The following is a 21,316-nucleotide window of genomic DNA, read 5'->3' as shown; positions in this document are numbered from 1 at the left end:
AATACAGACAGACAGACACACACCTGCATACACCTGATAATATACAATATAATCAGTATAATGTTCTTGTAGAAGCAGGAGAGAGAGAGAGATGAAAGTTCGTTATTAGTTTTGGTTTGGGCTGAAGAAGCAGGATTGCCCAGTAGTAAGTCAGATAAATGTGAAAAAAATAATGTATATGTAAATGTAAATACATGTAAATATGTATTTTTAATTTTTGAATTGTTTTTCTTTTTGAATCTATATTGTCAGAACCAAGAAAATGTGTGTAGCAAAAATTATGAAGATCTGAAATTCCTAACCTATCTTTCAAGAGGTGTTTTTATTGAAAATCAATTATCAATTATATATATAGATATGTTTAGAAAATCTTGCACTCTGGCCTCATACTTTGACCAATTTTAAAAATTCCAATGGAATTGTGCTCAGCACAGCCATTGCTTTAAGTGCAGCGATGGAAATTTTCAGTCAAAATCAATTCTCCCCAGTTAATTATTTGTTTAGTGTGATCCCTTTCTTCCCCCCAACCTCATGGTTTAATTCACTAGACAGAATCATCAATCAATTCTACTGGAAAAACCAACCACCACGCATCAAACTACATACCCTCCAGAAATCTAAACAGTGGGGAGGTCTTGATTCTCCAAATTTCTCCTTTTATTATTTATCATTTGAATCATCCACTGGTTGGATCTGGATACCGGGATAAAATCACTACAGTGCTTCCAGAGCCCCTCTATTAGGGCAACTATTGAGGCATGGTGGAAGTCGAACAAACTCTTCATTAACAATATCCCACTCTCCCCAATATGATGTAACCCAGATATTACCATCAACAGAAACTAATTTATCTTCTTCCTTCTTGTTCTAGCCAAAAATATATACTAACAAACTGGAAAAACAAAAAACACTTTTCTATACAGCAATGGCATCATCTTATCAACAAATACTGTCGTAGTGGATTTTCTTCTTTCTTCAACTTCCACTTCAGGTTCGAGGAGCTGAACACAGAACAAATGAGACAAACTCTGACTCTTTTCTCTTTGCTTTATTCTTCATACTAGTGCAGTGCCCGTTCAAAACATGCCTGTTCGGAACGGGCCGATTGCTTGGCCTCCAGTATTGCTGCTTGCAGCTTTCTCGAGAAACAATCCTTTCTCATCCAAACAACTTCACACTCGACACTGCGCTTCCACTCGCTTGCTTTGAGCCCCGCTGCTGCACAGGGCGCTGTTCGTTTGTTTATTCATTTATTGTTTATTTATTTATTCATTGTTTATTCTTGGGTCCCCAGCAATACACCCGCCGAGTGTGAAGTAGATTGGACGAACGGTTCTCGAGATATGCGAAGGACACACACACACACACACACACACACACATACATACAGACAGACAGAGATTCCTTGCTTTATAGTGTGATAACAGAGTACAGCATACAACTGATATGTGAAGGGTCTGACCAAGAATTCTCATCTTCAGGTTCTTTTCTATCTTCTAACCCCCCTTCACACAATGCTCCACCTAGAAGGATAGTCTGCCTCCAAACTTCACCTGATGTGGCTCTCTAATTGGTCTAACTGTCGGAATATGGTCAGTGGGTCGATTGCTCTTCTGCGTGCAATATTGGATACAACCTCTGTTTCTGGCAATAACTGTGAATGTGCATGTGAATGTTTACCTTTGTACATGAACATGAATGAAGTGATTTTTCTCCATTCCTCTCCCACTGCACGCTCTTTTGTTAGCATACAATATTATGTATTATGTGTAGACTGCTGTGTCGATGGCTTGCAACCAGAAATATCTAAAACACAATATGCCCAAAAAATGCCATCTGATATTAAGTATAGCCTATATTTAAAAAAAAAAACCAGATGACTGCATCCTTGGAAAATGTATAATTTTCTAACACATTTTATGCCACAGCAGCTCTTTCAGGGCACAGGGCGTTGCAAGAGCCTGAAAATGTTGCCCTACATCTACTGACTTTCATTAGGGAGGAAGTATCTTCTGAAACCGACATGAAAAGAGGGTCCAGAACCATTTATGGACAGAAAGTCATGGGTCAAATGTTTCAGTTCTTGACAGACAATGTTCTCCACAGGCTTGTTTTTAAAGTCCAGGCTGCAGACAAAATTTCCCTTTGTAGACAATAAAGGTTCAATTGAATTGAATTAACCTCAATAGTATTCCTTAATGAATACTAAATGCCAGCGAGCTTTTTGTCACTTTTTTCTAATGATAGATATCACAAGTCCAACTTAAAATTTGTAATGTTTCTGTGCTTTGGACACTAGACAGATCAACATGACAAATCTGATGTATTTTATATTCACCCAAATTGCCAATTAGGTACCAACACCTTGTGTTAAAAATGAATGAATGCAGTGCAACGAAAAAAATCATTGACCATAAATATAATGCATTGCAAGATAACTTGCGCATTGCAAGATACCTTTTTAATGAACCTTTTCAACAAAAAGTTTGTATTTTTAAGAAGATACTGATTTACAAGTATGTGGGTATTCATTCAGTCAATCAAGGGAAAACTTAACTTTTTTGACAGCAGAGATTATTCAGTAATTCAAGTTATATAGTCAATGGTGTTAAAAGTACCATTTAGAGATTTAAACAAATTTCTAACTTTTAAAGTTATACTTAATTACAAAAGGGTTAGGGTTAGTTATACTTAATTACAAAATATAATCAAAAACATTGATTTGTACTAGCATTGTCAAAAAATACTAACAATTTCTGCATCCAATATCTCAAAAACCAAAACGATTAAACATTCAAATCATGATAATGAATCGGAAAGCCTTCTTGAAAATCCTACTAAAACATTTATATGCAATTTCATCCATCACCAACTGTTTTCAATACTGTTAGAACAGAAGAGATGGAAAGTGTAAAGTAGAAACCTGCAGAAATTACAACTCTGATATGACTCTTTACAGAGATTCAGGAATTGTTTAAAACTCAGTAGCAATTAAGCATATTCAATGGATTCAAGTACGTTCAAGCATAGTCAAGGATTCTACCCCAAACACTTCAACCTCACACAGTGTCAGGTATTCGTTCCTCCCAGGAATCACAATGTTGACATAACGGCCCTCCATCTCATCACACTTGACGGTTTGGGAGGAGCCAGCTGGGATAGATGAGATCACAGCACATCTGAAGAAGAAGACAAAAAAGAGATACTAAGGAAAAATACAAAGACTGTAACTTCATAAACACACAGTTGATTCCCTTCAGTAGTCTTGGTGACGCACTGATGATGGTAAATGAGGTGGAAGAAATGTATTGCAGTTTGGGAATCATGTAGATATCAAGTGCACTGTTGACTTGGAATATACACAGTCATTGTCAAAAGTTGAAACCTAACAAAGTGAGGACAATGAAGACACCTGGGATTGCTGTTTCCATTATCATTGAGGGAATTTCCGATGCGGATCTCAGCTCCAATGATCCTTTCAGGACAGCAGTCTTCTCTGTTGGTGATGATGACATAACTGACTTTGTAAGACTTCAGAAGGTCCAGTCTCCACCAAGGTTTAAAATCTGCTTCAGTGACGGCGCAGGAGCCCTGGTCCCAGTGGCTAGCACGATTCCCATCAATGGCTCTTTCAGGTACCGCAGTGTGATAGACTGAAGACTGAGCCACGTTTCCCTCTACAGCAACATTATTACCTAGTCAAAAGGATGAGATTTGACAGCAAAGATGGCAGAGTCACAACACAGAAGTATTAGATGTATCATTTAGTCGTGGCTACTCAGGTCCATACAGTGCCCATATTTGATTTAATTTGCTGTGACTGTAAACTAGTAGTAACCTTTAGGATACTTCATGTGCTACAACTCACCACTTGGACCAGAGTCATCAGCAACGTCCCCATAAACCTCCACTTCACACAGTGTCAGGTATTCGTTCCTCCCAGGAATCACAATGTTGACATAACGGCCCTCCATCTCATCACACTTGACGGTTTGGGAGGAGCCAGCTGGGATAGATGAGATCACAGCACATCTGAAGAAGAAGACAAAAAAGAGATACTAAGGAAAAATACAAAGACTGTAACTTCATAAACACACAGTTGATTCCCTTCAGTAGTCTTGGTGACGCACTGATGATGGTAAATGAGGTGGAAGAAATGTATTGCAGTTTGGGAATCATGTAGATATCAAGTGCACTGTTGACTTGGAATATACACAGTCATTGTCAAAAGTTGAAACCTAACAAAGTGAGGACAATGAAGACACCTGGAATTGCTGTTTCCATTATCATTGAGGGAATTTCCGATGCGGATCTCAGCTCCAATGATCCTTTCAGGACAGCAGTCTTCTCTGTTGGTGATGATGACATAACTGACTTTGTAAGACTTCAGAAGGTCCAGTCTCCACCAAGGTTTAAAATCTCCTTGAGTGTGAGCGCAGGAGTCCTGGGCCCAGTGGCTAGCACGATTCCCATCAATGGCTCTTTCAGGTACCCCAGATTCATAGACTGAAGACTGAGCTACATTTCCCCCTACAGCAACATTATTACCTAGTCAAAAGGATGAGATTTGACAGCAAAGATGGCAGAGTCACGACACAGAAGTATTAGATGTATTATTTAGTCGTGGCTACTCAGGTCCATACAGTACCCATGTTTGATTTCATTTGCTGTGACTGTAAACTAGTAGTAACCTTTATGATACCTATGTGGTACAACTCACCACTTGGACCAGAGTGCCCAACAAAGTCCCCATAAACCTCCACTTCACACAGTGTCAGGTATTCCTTCCTCCCAGGAATCAAAATGTTGACATAACGGCCCTCCATCCCTTCACACTTGAAGGTTTGGGAGGAGCCAGCTGGGATAGATGAGATCACAGCACATCTGAAGAAGACAAAAAAGAGTTACTTAGGAAAAGTACATAGACAGTATTTTCATAAACACACTGATTCCCTTTAGTAGACCTGGTGAGGTACTGATTATGGTAAATGAGGTGGAAGAAATGCATTGCAGTTTGGGAATCATGTAGATATCAAGTGCACTTGTAATATAAACAGCCATTGTCAAAAGTTGAAAAATAACAAAGTGAGGACAATGCAGATACCTGGGATTGGTGTTTCCGTTATCACTGAGGGAATTTCCGATGCGGATCTCAGCTCCAATGATCCTTTGAGCGCAGCAGTCTTCTCTGTTGGTGATGATGACATAACTGACTTTGTAAGGCTTCAGAAGGTCCACTCTCCACCAAGGTTTAAAATCTGGGTGAGTGTGGGTGCAGGAGTCCTGGGCCCAGTGGCTAGCACGATTCCCATCAATGGCTCTTTCAGGTACTCCAGTGCCATAGACTGAAGACTGAGTTACATTTCCACCTATAGCAACATTATTACCTAGACGAAAGGATGAGATTTGGGAGCAAAGATGGCAGAATCACAACACAGAAGTATTAGATGTATCATTTAGTCGTGGCTACTCAGGTCCATACAGTGCCCATGTTTGATTTCATTTGCTGTGACTGTAAACTAGTAGTAACCTTTAGGATACTTCATGTGCTACAACTCACCACTTGGACCAGAGTCATCAGCAACGTCCCCATAAACCTCCACTTCACACAGTGTCAGGTATTCGTTCCTCCCAGGAATCACAATGTTGACATAACGGCCCTCCATCTCATCACACTTGACCGTTTGGGAGGAGCCAGCTGGGATAGATGAGATCACAGCACATCTGAAGAAGAAGATAAAAAAGAGATACTAAGGAAAAATACACAGACTGTAACTTCATAAACACACAGTTAATTCCCTTCAGTAGTCTTGGTGAGGTACTGATGATGGTAAATGAGGTGGAAGAAATGCATTGCAGTTTGGGAATCATGTAGATATCAAGTAAACTTTTGACTTGTAATATACACAGTCATTGTCAAAGTTTGAAAACTAACAAAGTGAGGACAATGAAGACACCTGGGATTGGTGTTTCCATTATCATTGAGGGAATTTCCAATGCGGATCTCAGCTCCAATGATCCTTTCAGGACAGCAGTCTTCTCTGTTGGTGATGATGACATAACTGACTTTGTAAGACTTCAGAAGGTCCAGTCTCCACCAAGGTTTAAAATCTCCTTGAGTGTGAGCGCAGGAGTCCTGGGCCCAGTGGCTAGCACGATTCCCATCAATGGCTCTTTCAGGTACCCCAGATTCGTAGACTGAAGACTGAGCTACATTTCCCCCTATAGCAACATTATTACCTAGACAAAAGGATGAGATTTGACAGCATAGATGACAGAATCACAACACAGAAGTATTAGATGTATCATTTAGTCGTGGCTACTCAGGTCCATACAGTACCCATGTTTGATTTCATTTGCTGTGACTGTAAACTAGTAGTAACCTTTATGATACCTCATATTGTACAACTCACCACTTGGACCAGAGTGCCCAACAAAGTCCCCATAAACCTCCACTTCACACAGTGTCAGGTATTCCTTCCTCCCAGGAATCAAAATGTTGACATAACGGCCCTCCATCCCTTCACACTTGAAGGTTTGGGAGGAGCCAGCTGGGATAGATGAGATCACAGCACATCTGAAGAAGACAAAAAAGAGTTACTTAGGAAAAGTACATAGACAGTATTTTCATAAACACACTGATTCCCTTTAGTAGACCTGGTGAGGTACTGATTATGGTAAATGAGGTGGAACAAATGCATTACAGTTTGGGTATCATGTAAATATCAAGTGCACTTGTAATATAAACAGCCATTGTCAAAAGTTGAAAAATAATAAAGTGAGGACAATGCAGATACCTGGGATTGGTGTTTCCGTTATCACTGAGGGAATTTCCGATGCGGATCTCAGCTCCAATGATCCTTTGAGCGCAGCAGTCTTCTCTGTTGGTGATGGTGACATAACTGACTTTGTAAGACTTCAGAAGGTCCAGTCTCCACCAAGGTTTAAAATCTGCTTGAGTGTGGGTGCAGGAGTCCTGGGCCCAGTGGCTAGCACGATTCCCATCAATGGCTCTTTCAGGTACTCCAGTGCCATAGACTGAAGACTGAGTTACATTTCCACCTAGAGCAACATTATTACCTAGACGAAAGGATGAGATTTGGCAGCAAAGATGGCAGAATCACAACACAGAAGTATTAGATGTATTATTTAGTCGTGGCTACTCAGGTCCATACAGTGCCCATGTTTGATTTCATTTGCTGTGACTGTAAACTAGTAGTAACCTTTAGGATACTTCATGTGCTACAACTCACCACTTGGACCAGAGTCATCAGCAACGTCCCCATAAACCTCCACTTCACACAGGTATTAGTGTCAGGTATTAGTTGTTAAAGAATTATTCCTAAATAATGCATGTTTGATTTAATTTGCAAACATCTCAGCTGTAATTTTTCACACAGGTCCAAAAACCTTTTCTATAAGCTCCTCTTCTGAGCTTCCCATATATTAGTTTGTATGCACTGCTGCAATACAGCAATGTATCACGATATACTGTTGATATATCTTTTTTGGATCAGAGGACAACACATAATTTTATAATAAATCTCAATGTTATATAAGCAGTTCTTCTATGTATTTATATAATGAAATGTGTTTACTAATGGTTCAGATGTTAATGTTAACTTGCATGCCAAGTGGCCTAACGTTACTGTATTCTCCATGGAAGAGATTCAGGCAGAAGAGATTTAGGCAGCTGATCAACAATGGAGCCAGAGAGCTGAGATCACATTCAATTACACTGCTCATTGAATAGGCCAATAACCCTTGTCACAAACTACCACCAAGTAGTACCAAAGTACCACAAAATGTTCAACAATGTATACCAAAACACACCGAAACAACCACAAAGCACCACAAAGTACAATCAAATGTTCCATAGAGATGAATGAGAGAGATTTTGTGGACCTTTGCTGTTTGCTTCATGTGAGGAAGCATAAATCTAGCTAGGTTCCACTGGTATTTTCAGAAATGTTCATAACTGAGCGCAGGCCATGATGCTGCTGCATATGCTGAGAAATCATATATACTAATCAAAAACACACATTACTGACGAATATTTATCAGTGACTTGGCATAGCGTGAACTGGAAACACACCACACAAGCACATGCAAACTGCAAGCTGATCTTCAAATGTTCCCAAAGGCTTGTAATCGCTGACTTAGCCGCAGCTGAATGAGCTGTAAAAAAAAAATGAGTAGGCATTGATGAAAACTACTGACTTGTTCTTCAACTCCTTTTTCTTACCTAAACCAAATCCAAACACGGCAAAGCTGACAGCCAGGAAAAACACCACAGAACTCCTCATCATGATTCGAAGCTCTGCCGCTTCTGAAAGTCAAAATGAAACACATAATTTGCAATATTGTCAAGGCTAGAAATTAGCCACATGAACAAATATCTTCAAGTATTTCCATCAAACTCGTTGGTCGATCAAAAAGACAAACGATGGAGAGTGGAGGAACACACACTGTTGTATTTTCCTCTGAAGTGCAGAGAATCAAACCCCAAATTTTAAAGCCTGTAAAAAGAAACAGGGCTCAGTTCCCACACATATCACCTCTGCATCCTTTCTTACTGTTAACAAATTGGCCAAAGGACTTTTGCCTACTCAACAACAGTTTGATTCTCCAAACCACAAAGGACAACATGGTGGTGTGCTTGTTATTCCTCTGTCCTTTATTTACTCTCTGGAGTTTTTACTATTGTTCTGCCAAGAAAAAATAAATATTACAGAGGACGCACAGGATCCTTCTTTCACCTAATGGATTCAGAAAGACAGATTATGATATTCTACCTATATGCAGTTATACAGGTATTGATATACAGATACAGCTGGTAATGTTAGCTAGCTGAATTTAAATCCTGGTTTAGCCAATTAGTTAAACTGCCTCAACTCATAGATAGCAGAAAAAGCTGGCAAATCTGGCAAGTATTGTTTTCCATTATAGTTTTATCTTCAGCACAAATTCGATTTGCATTGCACTCGCAGTTGTCCAACACTCACCTGTGAATTTAGATCTTAAATCAGGGTTTTCAAACAGCACCTTGTCTCCTGTCAGTGTGTGAGAAAGAGGGAAACTAAACAACCCCTTTGTTTGTGTCTAGAGTCTATGTGTGGATTCGATTTATATGTCCAAAATATTGGCCAAGAGAGAGAGAGAGAGAGAGAGAGAGGTGAAGTGAGGACAAGAAGGGGAATGACCGATTGTATATCACAAGATTACCGTAAGCCTTTACAGTTTGTGAAAAAACACAATAGTTGAATTCCAGATGTTTAATGAGAGATTTGACAATATCAGAGAGAGAAGAGGAGGGAGAGAGAGGGACGAAGATAAGGAAAGACAAGATAGATAAGATAAGAACAGAGAGAGAGAGAGAGAGAGTGAGTGTGTGTGTGTATGCGTGTGTGTGTGTGTGTGTATCAACTGTATGAATGTGTTTAATGGTAGGAGCCTGAACAACGGCTTCATATCCATTGACCTGGTAAAGTGTTATTGCTCCAGGATTTGCCATAAAAGTCAGATACATGTAATATTTCTGTCCTTCAGAGGAAAAGAGCAGTCTATCAGTCTACACTTTATTGAATTTACAATGGCAGAGACTCTTTAATAGTACATGGGGAGGAAAACCAAATGACAGGCAGCAGCACAATGCAACAGACTACTAACTCTCACAAATGTGTCACTGAACTACTGAAAAGTCCATATACAAGCTATAACAATTAAATGAACATGAATCTGTTTTATAAGATGATACTGTGAATTGTGTGTACATTGTTAGTATCATGTTTGCCTGCTTATTTGTTCAGATAATCATAGGCCTTGTTAGCTTTTACTTTTGCTGCTAATTTTCTGTGTGCCTCTAAATTTAAGGTCATGCATTCAGTCAGTCACTCAGTCAGTCAGGTAACGCTTAGTGAGATGTCGCTTCGTGAGATGAGCAGTACCGGAGCTTAAACTACTGGCTCGGTTCGTTTTATGACCAAAGTTTTCCGGCTGGGCGTTGTTTGGACCTTCACGCCAATCACAGTGCTTAAAAACGGAAAACTATACTCAAACGGGAAGCCGGGCCACGCTAAACAGATGCACAATCAAATGACAAGCAATCTGCTTGTGTTGTGAAAATGTCAAGAAAGAAGAAACTAGACATTCTTTCCTATTTTCAACCCAATTTGAGTGATAAAACAATATGTTCAAGTGAATTTAACTTGTTTCTATGAAGTAGCACCGTAATGAGCGAAGCTAGGCTGCTGTATTTCTGCCTCTCCCACCATGTCGACGTTCCAAAACAGCCCAATGGACAGAAATCTATCCTTCAATAATTCTGTTCGTTTTCCGACGGATCAGTTTGGCTGCAGCTAGTGGAATTCAACACACGCGCCGTGGGCCTGTACAGGATCTGTACTTGTTTTTTCCGTCATACCCTTTACTTGTTTCACTTTGTTTATCAAAACCATTGCTTCTCTTCTCTGATTTAAGTGCAAGATACATAATTTTGTCATTCCGATCTCACTCTTTCATAACATATAAAAGAAAAAAACCTACTCTGACCTGTAAGTACTCATCTGTCTGCCTTTGTCACAGATGTCCACAGAGGTCCAATCTGTTTAAAGATCTGTTTACTTGATTACTTTACTGGTGTGTGTGTGTGTGGGTGTGTGTGTGTGCGAGAGAGAGAGAGCACCATAGCTAGCATAATTATATGGGGTGACCCGAGTGTCCACGCATGTAGGACATACCTTTCTCTCCCACCTACTCTCTCTCTCTCTCTCTCTCTCTCTCTCTCTCAGCCCATCTTCCCTCCATCCTCTATACGTCTCTCACACCCATCACTATCCCACTTCACCCCTATCCCTGCTTCATTATTCCAGACATGACTTCCGGTTTGGTGATGTAGCAAGCAGACATGTGGCAGAGTGTCTCCTGATTGACTCGGAAAGATTTTACACTTTAACATCCAACTTTCCCTCATTCAATGACTTCTTCTAGGATAGGAATCTCTGTTATTCTTGAACGCAAACTGAACCATCGAAGCACAGGCAAGCCACTCAGCAAGTACCAACAAGCTTAGCTTAGCTAGAAAATTGGCTATTCAATGCTTCAGCTAGCAGCAATGATGGTCAGCCTGTTGCTGAGACTGAACCTACTACTTGAGAAGCATTGGACAAGTCTCAAAGAAGATATGTCTCCTCTGATCTGAGCTTCAAGCCAGTGCCTACAGTCTTCAGTAAATGCGCTAAGGGACCAAGTAGGTGAATTCATTCCATGGATGTCTCACCCAAACAGAAACCCTGGCAGGTGAAAACTTTGAGCCTCTCAACACTGCGGAAGCCATCAAAACATCCTTGCACTCCCAGTGATCTGGGTGGTGGTGGTTGTTGTTGTTGTTGTTGTTGTCTGAATCTGTTCACAAACATGTTAAATGTCAGTTTTCAGGCAATTTTGTGGCCTCATTCAAATGAATGAGAAGTAAAAATCAGAACGCTACAAACTCGTCCTAGCTGCATCCGATCTTGGTGATTAGTTTATATTATGGTTTTCATGGAGGTCAAGTGCCGAAAAACTCCCATGTTAAAACTAAGTGGAATATTGCTTTAAAGCATCTGTGATAATTAATAAGATTCACATTAACAAGGGGCACCCGGCAGGGATGCTCTATTGGTCTCCTGCTGTTTGCTTTTGCTATCGAGCCTCTTTCCATCATTCTTAAAGGAATAGTTCACCCAAAAATTTAAATTCGGTCATTATCTACTCATTGTCATGCCAGTACAAACTTGGGTGAGTGTTTTTTCTTCATACAACTTACCTGGAGTTCTCCAGGCTCGCTGCTGGAGGAGCTTCTTCCAGTGAATGGGGAGTGAATGGGGAGCCGGACGTTCTGCTTCAAAAAGGGCAATAAATGCCCATAAAATTACTCCATAAAGCTTGTGTAGTATAATCAAAGTCTTCTGATGCCTGACAGTTGCTCTATGAGTCGAAAAAAACTAAATCTGATCCATTATTTCATGAAAATCCGAGTCGATCGGCAGTACATTTACTTCTGGATTACCAAACTCTATTTTATCTTTTTCTTCATCTTCCTTTTATTATTGTTTTGTAATCTATTGTATAGCAGTGTGGTTAGTGGAGAGAGGTCGGGCATAGGAAGGATAGTGGGTTAAATGGCCTGTTGTTGGGGGTATGGGTGGGGGGTGGATGGGGTTACATTTTGGGAGGAAAGAAAGGGGAAAAAAGTGTATGAAATCCTGGGTGTAAATGTGACTTAACATTATGGTTTTCCAACAAAGATGCTCAATCTTCAACTTATTTCTGAGTTTTCAGTATCAGGAGGGAAGTTTTTACCATGTTTTCTGCACATCATGAAAGAGTCAGTGTCAGCAAGAATGCAAATTTACCGAAACAGCTTGCGCAACTGCCGTGGATACTGTTAATGTCAGTTCAGGGGAATGGATAAATCAGTTAATCAGTTACAGTTGTAAGCATATTGAGCAACCTGCTGTTTGCTTTTGCTATCAAGCCTCTTTCCATCATTCTTAAGTCTGCAACTTCAATGCATGGCATCCACAGATGGGGTTCAGACTGTTGATGTATGCAGATGACCTGCTGTATGCGGTGCCATAGAATGATGTTACAATGTGTGTGTGTGTGTGTGTGTGTGTGTGTGTGTGTGTGTGTGCACAGTGATAGACTTACAGTAATGAGTGTGTAAACGTCCACAGGTTTACATGACAGATATACATGAACTTGGGAACTCCGTGACCCAACAGTGTGTGTATGTGTGTGTGTGTGTGTGTGTGTGTGTGTGTGTTTGCACAGAAGTAGACTTGATGAATGTCTGTGTTGAGAACATCTACAGAGAGTGACATGACAGGTCAGTGGACCGCGTATGTTTAGTCTCAAGGATTAATGCTGTGGTGTGTGTGTGTGTGTGTGTTTCTGTCTGTACATATGTGTGAATTGGTGTGTGGCCAATCATGTAAATATCCTCCCCTTCAGTGATTTCTGGAGAGACAATGAAAGACTTTTGACACAATTACAGTTTACACTTTACACATTAAGTTAACAGTCGTATCCATGGTGACGAACAATAATTAAAACAGCAGAAAACGTCAGCACTTGTGAATCTCACAACATCAAATAGTAAAGAGCAATACTATGAAAACAACTGTAGGATATAGATGAATTTTGAGAGACAATGAAAGGAGAGTCACATCCCAAGGCATTCTGATGTTAAGTTTTTTTTTTTTTCTCCAAACATATTTCAGTCCAAAGGCTAGAGACTGGCAGGCGCTGCTCACATGCTTGCTCTAACTGATGACAAGATGATAAACATGGAACAACAATGGGGAATTAGCATTAGCGATGTACAACAGAACAGCTTCAATTCGTTGGGGTTTCATGGGTTTGGACAAATGGAGGAGCATATCCCCAGATCCACATCTTCCTCCTCTACTCAATCTAGTTTGCGCTCATCAAAAAAATGCCTTCTACTCTCCTTAGCTCTTGTTATTTTTATATATTTTTCAAGCATTTCTCTCATAGGAATATTATCATTATCCACTGTGGTTCTGACTGTTGCTCCAGTAAAGAGCACCAGCTAAAGGCCCCCCCCCAAAAAAGCAAAAAAATTAGAGGAACAACATCTTCTTCATCCTAGTCAGCACTAAAATATCTCTCTTTGTGCAAACCTAGCAGAGCATTTCCTTTCAAATTCAAAGTCTGAAAAAAAAAAAAAAAAAAGATTTCTGATGGGGCTTTAAATATATTTCAAAATATGAAGGTGCACCATTTGGTGGCCAAACATAAAAACATACACCAATACAGACAGACAGACACACACCTGCATACACCTGATAATATACAATATAATCAGTATAATGTTCTTGTAGAAGCAGGAGAGAGAGAGAGATGAAAGTTCGTTATTAGTTTTGGTTTGGGCTGAAGAAGCAGGATTGCCCAGTAGTAAGTCAGATAAATGTGAAAAAAATAATGTATATGTAAATGTAAATACATGTAAATATGTATTTTTAATTTTTGAATTGTTTTTCTTTTTGAATCTATATTGTCAGAACCAAGAAAATGTGTGTAGCAAAAATTATGAAGATCTGAAATTCCTAACCTATTTTTCAAGAGGTGTTTTTATTGAAAATCAATTATCAATTATATATATAGATATGTTTAGAAAATCTTGCACTCTGGCCTCATACTTTGACCAATTTTAAAAATTCCAATGGAATTGTGCTCAGCACAGCCATTGCTTTAAGTGCAGCGATGGAAATTTTCAGTCAAAATCAATTCTCCCCAGTTAATTATTTGTTTAGTGTGATCCCTTTCTTCCCCCCAACCTCATGGTTTAATTCACTAGACAGAATCATCAATCAATTCTACTGGAAAAACCAACCACCACGCATCAAACTACATACCCTCCAGAAATCTAAACAGTGGGGAGGTCTTGATTCTCCAAATTTCTCCTTTTATTATTTATCATTTGAATCATCCACTGGTTGGATCTGGATACCGGGATAAAATCACTACAGTGCTTCCAGAGCCCCTCTATTAGGGCAACTATTGAGGCATGGTGGAAGTCGAACAAACTCTTCATTAACAATATCCCACTCTCCCCAATATGATGTAACCCAGATATTACCATCAACAGAAACTAATTTATCTTCTTCCTTCTTGTCCTAGCCAAAAATATATACTAACAAACTGGAAAAACAAAAAACACTTTTCTATACAGCAATGGCATCATCTTATCAACAAATACTGTCGTAGTGGATTTTCTTCTTTCTTCAACTTCCACTTCAGGTTCGAGGAGCTGAACACAGAACAAATGAGACAAACTCTGACTCTTTTCTCTTTGCTTTATTCTTCATACTAGTGCAGTGCCCGTTCAAAACATGCCTGTTCGGAACGGGCCGATTGCTTGGCCTCCAGTATTGCTGCTTGCAGCTTTCTCGAGAAACAATCCTTTCTCATCCAAACAACTTCACACTCGACACTGCGCTTCCACTTGCTTGCTTTGAGCCCCGCTGCTGCACAGGGCGCTGTTCGTTTGTTTATTCATTTATTGTTTATTTATTTATTCATTGTTTATTCTTGGGTCCCCAGCAATACACACTGCCGAGTGTGAAGTAGATTGGACGAACGGTTCTTGAGATATGCGAAGGACACACACACACACACACACACACACACACACATACAGACAGACAGAGATTCCTTGCTTTATAGTGTGATAACAGAGTACAGCATACAACTGATATGTGAAGGGTCTGACCAAGAATTCTCATCTTCAGGTTCTTTTCTATCTTCTAACCCCCCTTCACACAATGCTCCACCTAGAAGGATAGTCTGCCTCCAAACTTCACCTGATGTGGCTCTCTAATTGGTCTAACTGTCGGAATATGGTCAGTGGGTCGATTGCTCTTCTGCGTGCAATATTGGATACAACCTCTGTTTCTGGCAATAACTGTGAATGTGCATGTGAATGTTTACCTTTGTACATGAACATGAATGAAGTGATTTTTCTCCATTCCTCTCCCACTGCACGCTCTTTTGTTAGCATACAATATTATGTATTATGTGTAGACTGCTGTGTCGATGGCTTGCAACCAGAAATATCTAAAACACAATATGCCCAAAAAATGCCATCTGATATTAAGTATAGCCTATATTTAAAAAAAAAAAAACAGATGACTGCATCCTTGGAAAATGTATAATTTTCTAACACATTTTATGCCACAGCAGCTCTTTCAGGGCACAGGGCGTTGCAAGAGCCTGAAAATGTTGCCCTACATCTACTGACTTTCATTAGGGAGGAAGTATCTTCTGAAACCGACATGAAAAGAGGGTCCAGAACCATTTATGGACAGAAAGTCATGGGTCAAATGTTTCAGTTCTTGACAGACAATGTTCTCCACAGGCTTGTTTTTAAAGTCCAGGCTGCAGACAAAATTTCCCTTTGTAGACAATAAAGGTTCAATTGAATTGAATTAACCTCAATAGTATTCCTTAATGAATACTAAATGCCAGCGAGCTTTTTGTCACTTTTTTCTAATGATAGATATCACAAGTCCAACTTAAAATTTGTAATGTTTCTGTGCTTTGGACACTAGACAGATCAACATGACAAATCTGATGTATTTTATATTCACCCAAATTGCCAATTAGGTACCAACACCTTGTGTTAAAAATGAATGAATGCAGTGCAACGAAAAAAATCATTGACCATAAATGTAATGCATTGCAAGATACCTTTTTAATGAACCTTTTCAACAAAAAGTTTGTATTTTTAAGAAGATACTGATTTACAAGTATGTGGGTATTCATTCAGTCAATCAAGGGAAAACTTAACTTTTTTGACAGCAGAGATTATTCAGTAATTCAAGTTATATAGTCAATGGTGTTAAAAGTACCATTTAGAGATTTAAACAAATTTCTAACTTTTAAAGTTATACTTAATTACAAAAGGGTTAGGGTTAGTTATACTTAATTACAAAATATAATCAAAAACATTGATTTGTACTAGCATTGTCAAAAAATACTAACAATTTCTGCATCCAATATCTCAAAAACCAAAACGATTAAACATTCAAATCATGATAATGAATCGGAAAGCCTTCTTGAAAATCCTACTAAAACATTTATATGCAATTTCATCCATCACCAACTGTTTTCAATACTGTTAGAACAGAAGAGATGGAAAGTGTAAAGTAGAAACCTGCAGAAATTACAACTCTGATATGACTCTTTACAGAGATTCAGGAATTGTTTAAAACTCAGTAGCAATTAAGCATATTCAATGGATTCAAGTACGTTCAAGCATAGTCAAGGATTCTACCCCAAACACTTCAACCTCACACAGTGTCAGGTGTTCGTTCCTCCCAGGAATCACAATGTTGACATAACGGCCCTCCATGTCATCACACTTGACGGTTTGGGAGGAGCCAGCTGGGATAGATGAGATCACAGCACATCTGAAGAAGAAGACAAAAAAGAGATACTAAGGAAAAATACAAAGACTGTAACTTCATAAACACACAGTTGATTCCCTTCAGTAGTCTTGGTGACGCACTGATGATGGTAAATGAGGTGGAAGAAATGTATTGCAGTTTGGGAATCATGTAGATATCAAGTGCACTGTTGACTTGGAATATACACAGTCATTGTCAAAAGTTGAAACCTAACAAAGTGAGGACAATGAAGACACCTGGGATTGCTGTTTCCATTATCATTGAGGGAATTTCCGATGCGGATCTCAGCTCCAATGATCCTTTCAGGACAGCAGTCTTCTCTGTTGGTGATGATGACATAACTGACTTTGTAAGACTTCAGAAGGTCCAGTCTCCACCAAGGTTTAAAATCTCCTTGAGTGTGAGCGCAGGAGTCCTGGGCCCAGTGGCTAGCACGATTCCCATCAATGGCTCTTTCAGGTACCCCAGATTCATAGACTGAAGACTGAGTTACATTTCCCCCTACAGCAACATTATTACCTAGACAAAAGGATGAGATTTGACAGCAAAGATGGCAGAGTCACGACACAGAAGTATTAGATGTATCATTTAGTCGTGGCTACTCAGGTCCATACAGTACCCATGTTTGATTTCATTTGCTGTGACTGTAAACTAGTAGTAACCTTTATGATACCTATGTGGTACAACTCACCACTTGGACCAGAGTGCCCAACAAAGTCCCCATAAACCTCCACTTCACACAGTGTCAGGTATTCCTTCCTCCCAGGAATCAAAATGTTGACATAACGGCCCTCCATCCCTTCACACTTGAAGGTTTGGGAGGAGCCAGCTGGGATAGATGAGATCACAGCACATCTGAAGAAGACAAAAAAGAGTTACTTAGGAAAAGTACATAGACAGTATTTTCATAAACACACTGATTCCCTTTAGTAGACCTGGTGAGGTACTGATTATGGTAAATGAGGTGGAAGAAATGCATTGCAGTTTGGGAATCATGTAGATATCAAGTGCACTTGTAATATAAACAGCCATTGTCAAAAGTTGAAAAATAACAAAGTGAGGACAATGCAGATACCTGGGATTGGTGTTTCCGTTATCACTGAGGGAATTTCCGATGCGGATCTCAGCTCCAATGATCCTTTGAGCGCAGCAGTCTTCTCTGTTGGTGATGATGACATAACTGACTTTGTAAGGCTTCAGAAGGTCCACTCTCCACCAAGGTTTAAAATCTGGGTGAGTGTGGGTGCAGGAGTCCTGGGCCCAGTGGCTAGCACGATTCCCATCAATGGCTCTTTCAGGTACTCCAGTGCCATAGACTGAAGACTGAGTTACATTTCCACCTATAGCAACATTATTACCTAGACGAAAGGATGAGATTTGGGAGCAAAGATGGCAGAATCACAACACAGAAGTATTAGATGTATCATTTAGTCGTGGCTACTCAGGTCCATACAGTGCCCATGTTTGATTTCATTTGCTGTGACTGTAAACTAGTAGTAACCTTTAGGATACTTCATGTGCTACAACTCACCACTTGGACCAGAGTCATCAGCAACGTCCCCATAAACCTCCACTTCACACAGTGTCAGGTATTCGTTCCTCCCAGGAATCACAATGTTGACATAACGGCCCTCCATCTCATCACACTTGACCGTTTGGGAGGAGCCAGCTGGGATAGATGAGATCACAGCACATCTGAAGAAGAAGATAAAAAAGAGATACTAAGGAAAAATACACAGACTGTAACTTCATAAACACACAGTTAATTCCCTTCAGTAGTCTTGGTGAGGTACCGATGATGGTAAATGAGGTGGAAGAAATGCATTGCAGTTTGGGAATCATGTAGATATCAAGTAAACTTTTGACTTGTAATATACACAGTCATTGTCAAAGTTTGAAAACTAACAAAGTGAGGACAATGAAGACACCTGGGATTGGTGTTTCCATTATCATTGAGGGAATTTCCAATGCGGATCTCAGCTCCAATGATCCTTTCAGGACAGCAGTCTTCTCTGTTGGTGATGATGACATAACTGACTTTGTAAGACTTCAGAAGGTCCACTCTCCACCAAGGTTTAAAATCTCCTTGAGTGTGAGCGCAGGAGCCCTGGGCCCAGTGGCTAGCACGTTTCCCATCAATGGCTCTTTCAGGTACCCCAGATTCGTAGACTGAAGACTGAGCTACATTTCCCCCTATAGCAACATTATTACCTAGACAAAAGGATGAGATTTGACAGCATAGATGACAGAATCACAACACAGAAGTATTAGATGTATCATTTAGTCGTGGCTACTCAGGTCCATACAGTACCCATGTTTGATTTCATTTGCTGTGACTGTAAACTAGTAGTAACCTTTATGATACCTCATATTGTACAACTCACCACTTGGACCAGAGTGCCCAACAAAGTCCCCATAAACCTCCACTTCACACAGTGTCAGGTATTCCTTCCTCCCAGGAATCAAAATGTTGACATAACGGCCCTCCATCCCTTCACACTTGAAGGTTTGGGAGGAGCCAGCTGGGATAGATGAGATCACAGCACATCTGAAGAAGACAAAAAAGAGTTACTTAGGAAAAGTACATAGACAGTATTTTCATAAACACACTGATTCCCTTTAGTAGACCTGGTGAGGTACTGATTATGGTAAATGAGGTGGAACAAATACATTACAGTTTGGGTATCATGTAAATATCAAGTGCACTTGTAATATAAACAGCCATTGTCAAAAGTTGAAAAATAACAAAGTGAGGACAATGCAGATACCTGGGATTGGTGTTTCCGTTATCACTGAGGGAATTTCCGATGCGGATCTCAGCTCCAATGATCCTTTGAGCGCAGCAGTCTTCTCTGTTGGTGATGATGACATAACTGACTTTGTAAGACTTCAGAAGGTCCAGTCTCCACCAAGGTTTAAAATCTGCTTGAGTGTGGGTGCAGGAGTCCTGGGCCCAGTGGCTAGCACGATTCCCATCAATGGCTCTTTCAGGTACTCCAGTGCCATAGACTGAAGACTGAGTTACATTTCCACCTAGAGCAACATTATTACCTAGACAAAAGGATGAGATTTGGCAGCAAAGATGGCAGAATCACAACACAGAAGTATTAGATGTATTATTTAGTCGTGGCTACTCAGGTCCATACAGTGCCCATGTTTGATTTCATTTGCTGTGACTGTAAACTAGTAGTAACCTTTAGGATACTTCATGTGCTACAACTCACCACTTGGACCAGAGTCATCAGCAACGTCCCCATAAACCTCCACTTCACACAGGTATTAGTGTCAGGTATTAGTTGTTAAAGAATTATTCCTAAATAATGCATGTTTGATTTAATTTGCAAACATCTCAGCTGTAATTTTTCACACAGGTCCAAAAACCTTTTCTATAAGCTCCTCTTCTGAGCTTCCCATATATTAGTTTGTATGCACTGCTGCAATACAGCAATGTATCACAATATACTGTTGATATATCTTTTTTGGATCAGAGGACAACACATAATTTTATAATAAATCTCAATGTTATATAAGCAGTTCTTCTATGTATTTATATAATGAAATGTGTTTACTAATGGTTCAGATGTTAATGTTAACTTGCATGCCAAGTGGCCTAACGTTACTGTATTCTCCATGGAAGAGATTCAGGCAGAAGAGATTTAGGCAGCTGATCAACAATGGAGCCAGAGAGCTGAGATCACATTCAATTACACTGCTCATTGAATAGGCCAATAACCCTTGTCACAAACTACCACCAAGTAGTACCAAAGTACCACAAAATGTTCAACAATGTATACCAAAACACACCGAAACAACCACAAAGCACCACAAAGTACAATCAAATGTTCCATAGAGATGAATGAGAGAGATTTTGTGGACCTTTGCTGTTTGCTTCATGTGAGGAAGCATAAATCTAGCTAGGTTCCACTGGTATTCTCAGAAATGTTCATAACTGAGCGCAGGCCATGATGCTGCTGCATATGCTGAGAAATCATATATACTAATCAAAAACACACATTACTGACGAATATTTATCAGTGACTTGGCATAGCGTGAACTGGAAACACACCACACAAGCACATGCAAACTGCAAGCTGATCTTCAAATGTTCCCAAAGGCTTGTAACTGCTGACTTAGCCGCAGCTGAATGAGCTGTAAAAAAAAAATGAGTAGGCATTGATGAAAACTACTGACTTGTTCTTCAACTCTTTTTTCTTACCTAAACCAAATCCAAACACGGCAAAGCTGACAGCCAGGAAAAACACCACAGAACTCCTCATCATGATTTGAAGCTCTGCCGCTTCTGAAAGTCAAAATGAAACACATAATTTGCAATATTGTCA

General features: G+C 39.8%; 1 protein-coding gene across 1 annotated transcript in view; it reads right to left on the bottom strand.

Moving 5' to 3' along the window:
* LOC139648858 (uncharacterized) overlaps nucleotides 1–21,256 on the bottom strand; it is a 35,831-nt gene extending 14,575 nt beyond the window's left edge. Inside the window, exons 1-20 of the mRNA XM_071525098.1 lie at nucleotides 21,193–21,256; nucleotides 19,745–20,009; nucleotides 19,361–19,524; nucleotides 18,905–19,187; nucleotides 18,508–18,671; nucleotides 18,052–18,334; nucleotides 17,668–17,831; nucleotides 17,213–17,495; nucleotides 16,844–16,979; nucleotides 10,389–10,404; nucleotides 6,798–7,080; nucleotides 6,414–6,577; nucleotides 5,958–6,240; nucleotides 5,561–5,724; nucleotides 5,105–5,387; nucleotides 4,721–4,884; nucleotides 4,266–4,548; nucleotides 3,869–4,032; nucleotides 3,413–3,695; nucleotides 3,019–3,179 (exon numbers count right to left, since the gene is read on the bottom strand). Of these exons, the coding sequence (XP_071381199.1) occupies nucleotides 3,019–3,179; nucleotides 3,413–3,695; nucleotides 3,869–4,032; nucleotides 4,266–4,548; nucleotides 4,721–4,884; nucleotides 5,105–5,387; nucleotides 5,561–5,724; nucleotides 5,958–6,240; nucleotides 6,414–6,577; nucleotides 6,798–7,080; nucleotides 10,389–10,404; nucleotides 16,844–16,979; nucleotides 17,213–17,495; nucleotides 17,668–17,831; nucleotides 18,052–18,334; nucleotides 18,508–18,671; nucleotides 18,905–19,187; nucleotides 19,361–19,524; nucleotides 19,745–20,009; nucleotides 21,193–21,256 (4,054 nt within the window). The remainder of the gene's footprint in view (nucleotides 1–3,018; nucleotides 3,180–3,412; nucleotides 3,696–3,868; nucleotides 4,033–4,265; nucleotides 4,549–4,720; nucleotides 4,885–5,104; nucleotides 5,388–5,560; nucleotides 5,725–5,957; nucleotides 6,241–6,413; nucleotides 6,578–6,797; nucleotides 7,081–10,388; nucleotides 10,405–16,843; nucleotides 16,980–17,212; nucleotides 17,496–17,667; nucleotides 17,832–18,051; nucleotides 18,335–18,507; nucleotides 18,672–18,904; nucleotides 19,188–19,360; nucleotides 19,525–19,744; nucleotides 20,010–21,192) is intronic.
* Between the last annotated feature and the right edge of the window lie 60 nt (nucleotides 21,257–21,316).

The sequence above is a fragment of the Centroberyx affinis genome, unplaced genomic scaffold (assembly GCF_046629955.1).
Source record: "Centroberyx affinis isolate AG114_WGS23_722 - 3 ecotype Tasmania unplaced genomic scaffold, CSIRO-AGI_Caff_v1 ptg001267l_1, whole genome shotgun sequence".
Lineage (NCBI taxonomy): Eukaryota > Metazoa > Chordata > Actinopteri > Beryciformes > Berycidae > Centroberyx > Centroberyx affinis.
The sequence above is the reverse complement of the archived record's forward strand: the minus strand, read 5'-3'. Positions and strand labels throughout refer to the sequence as shown.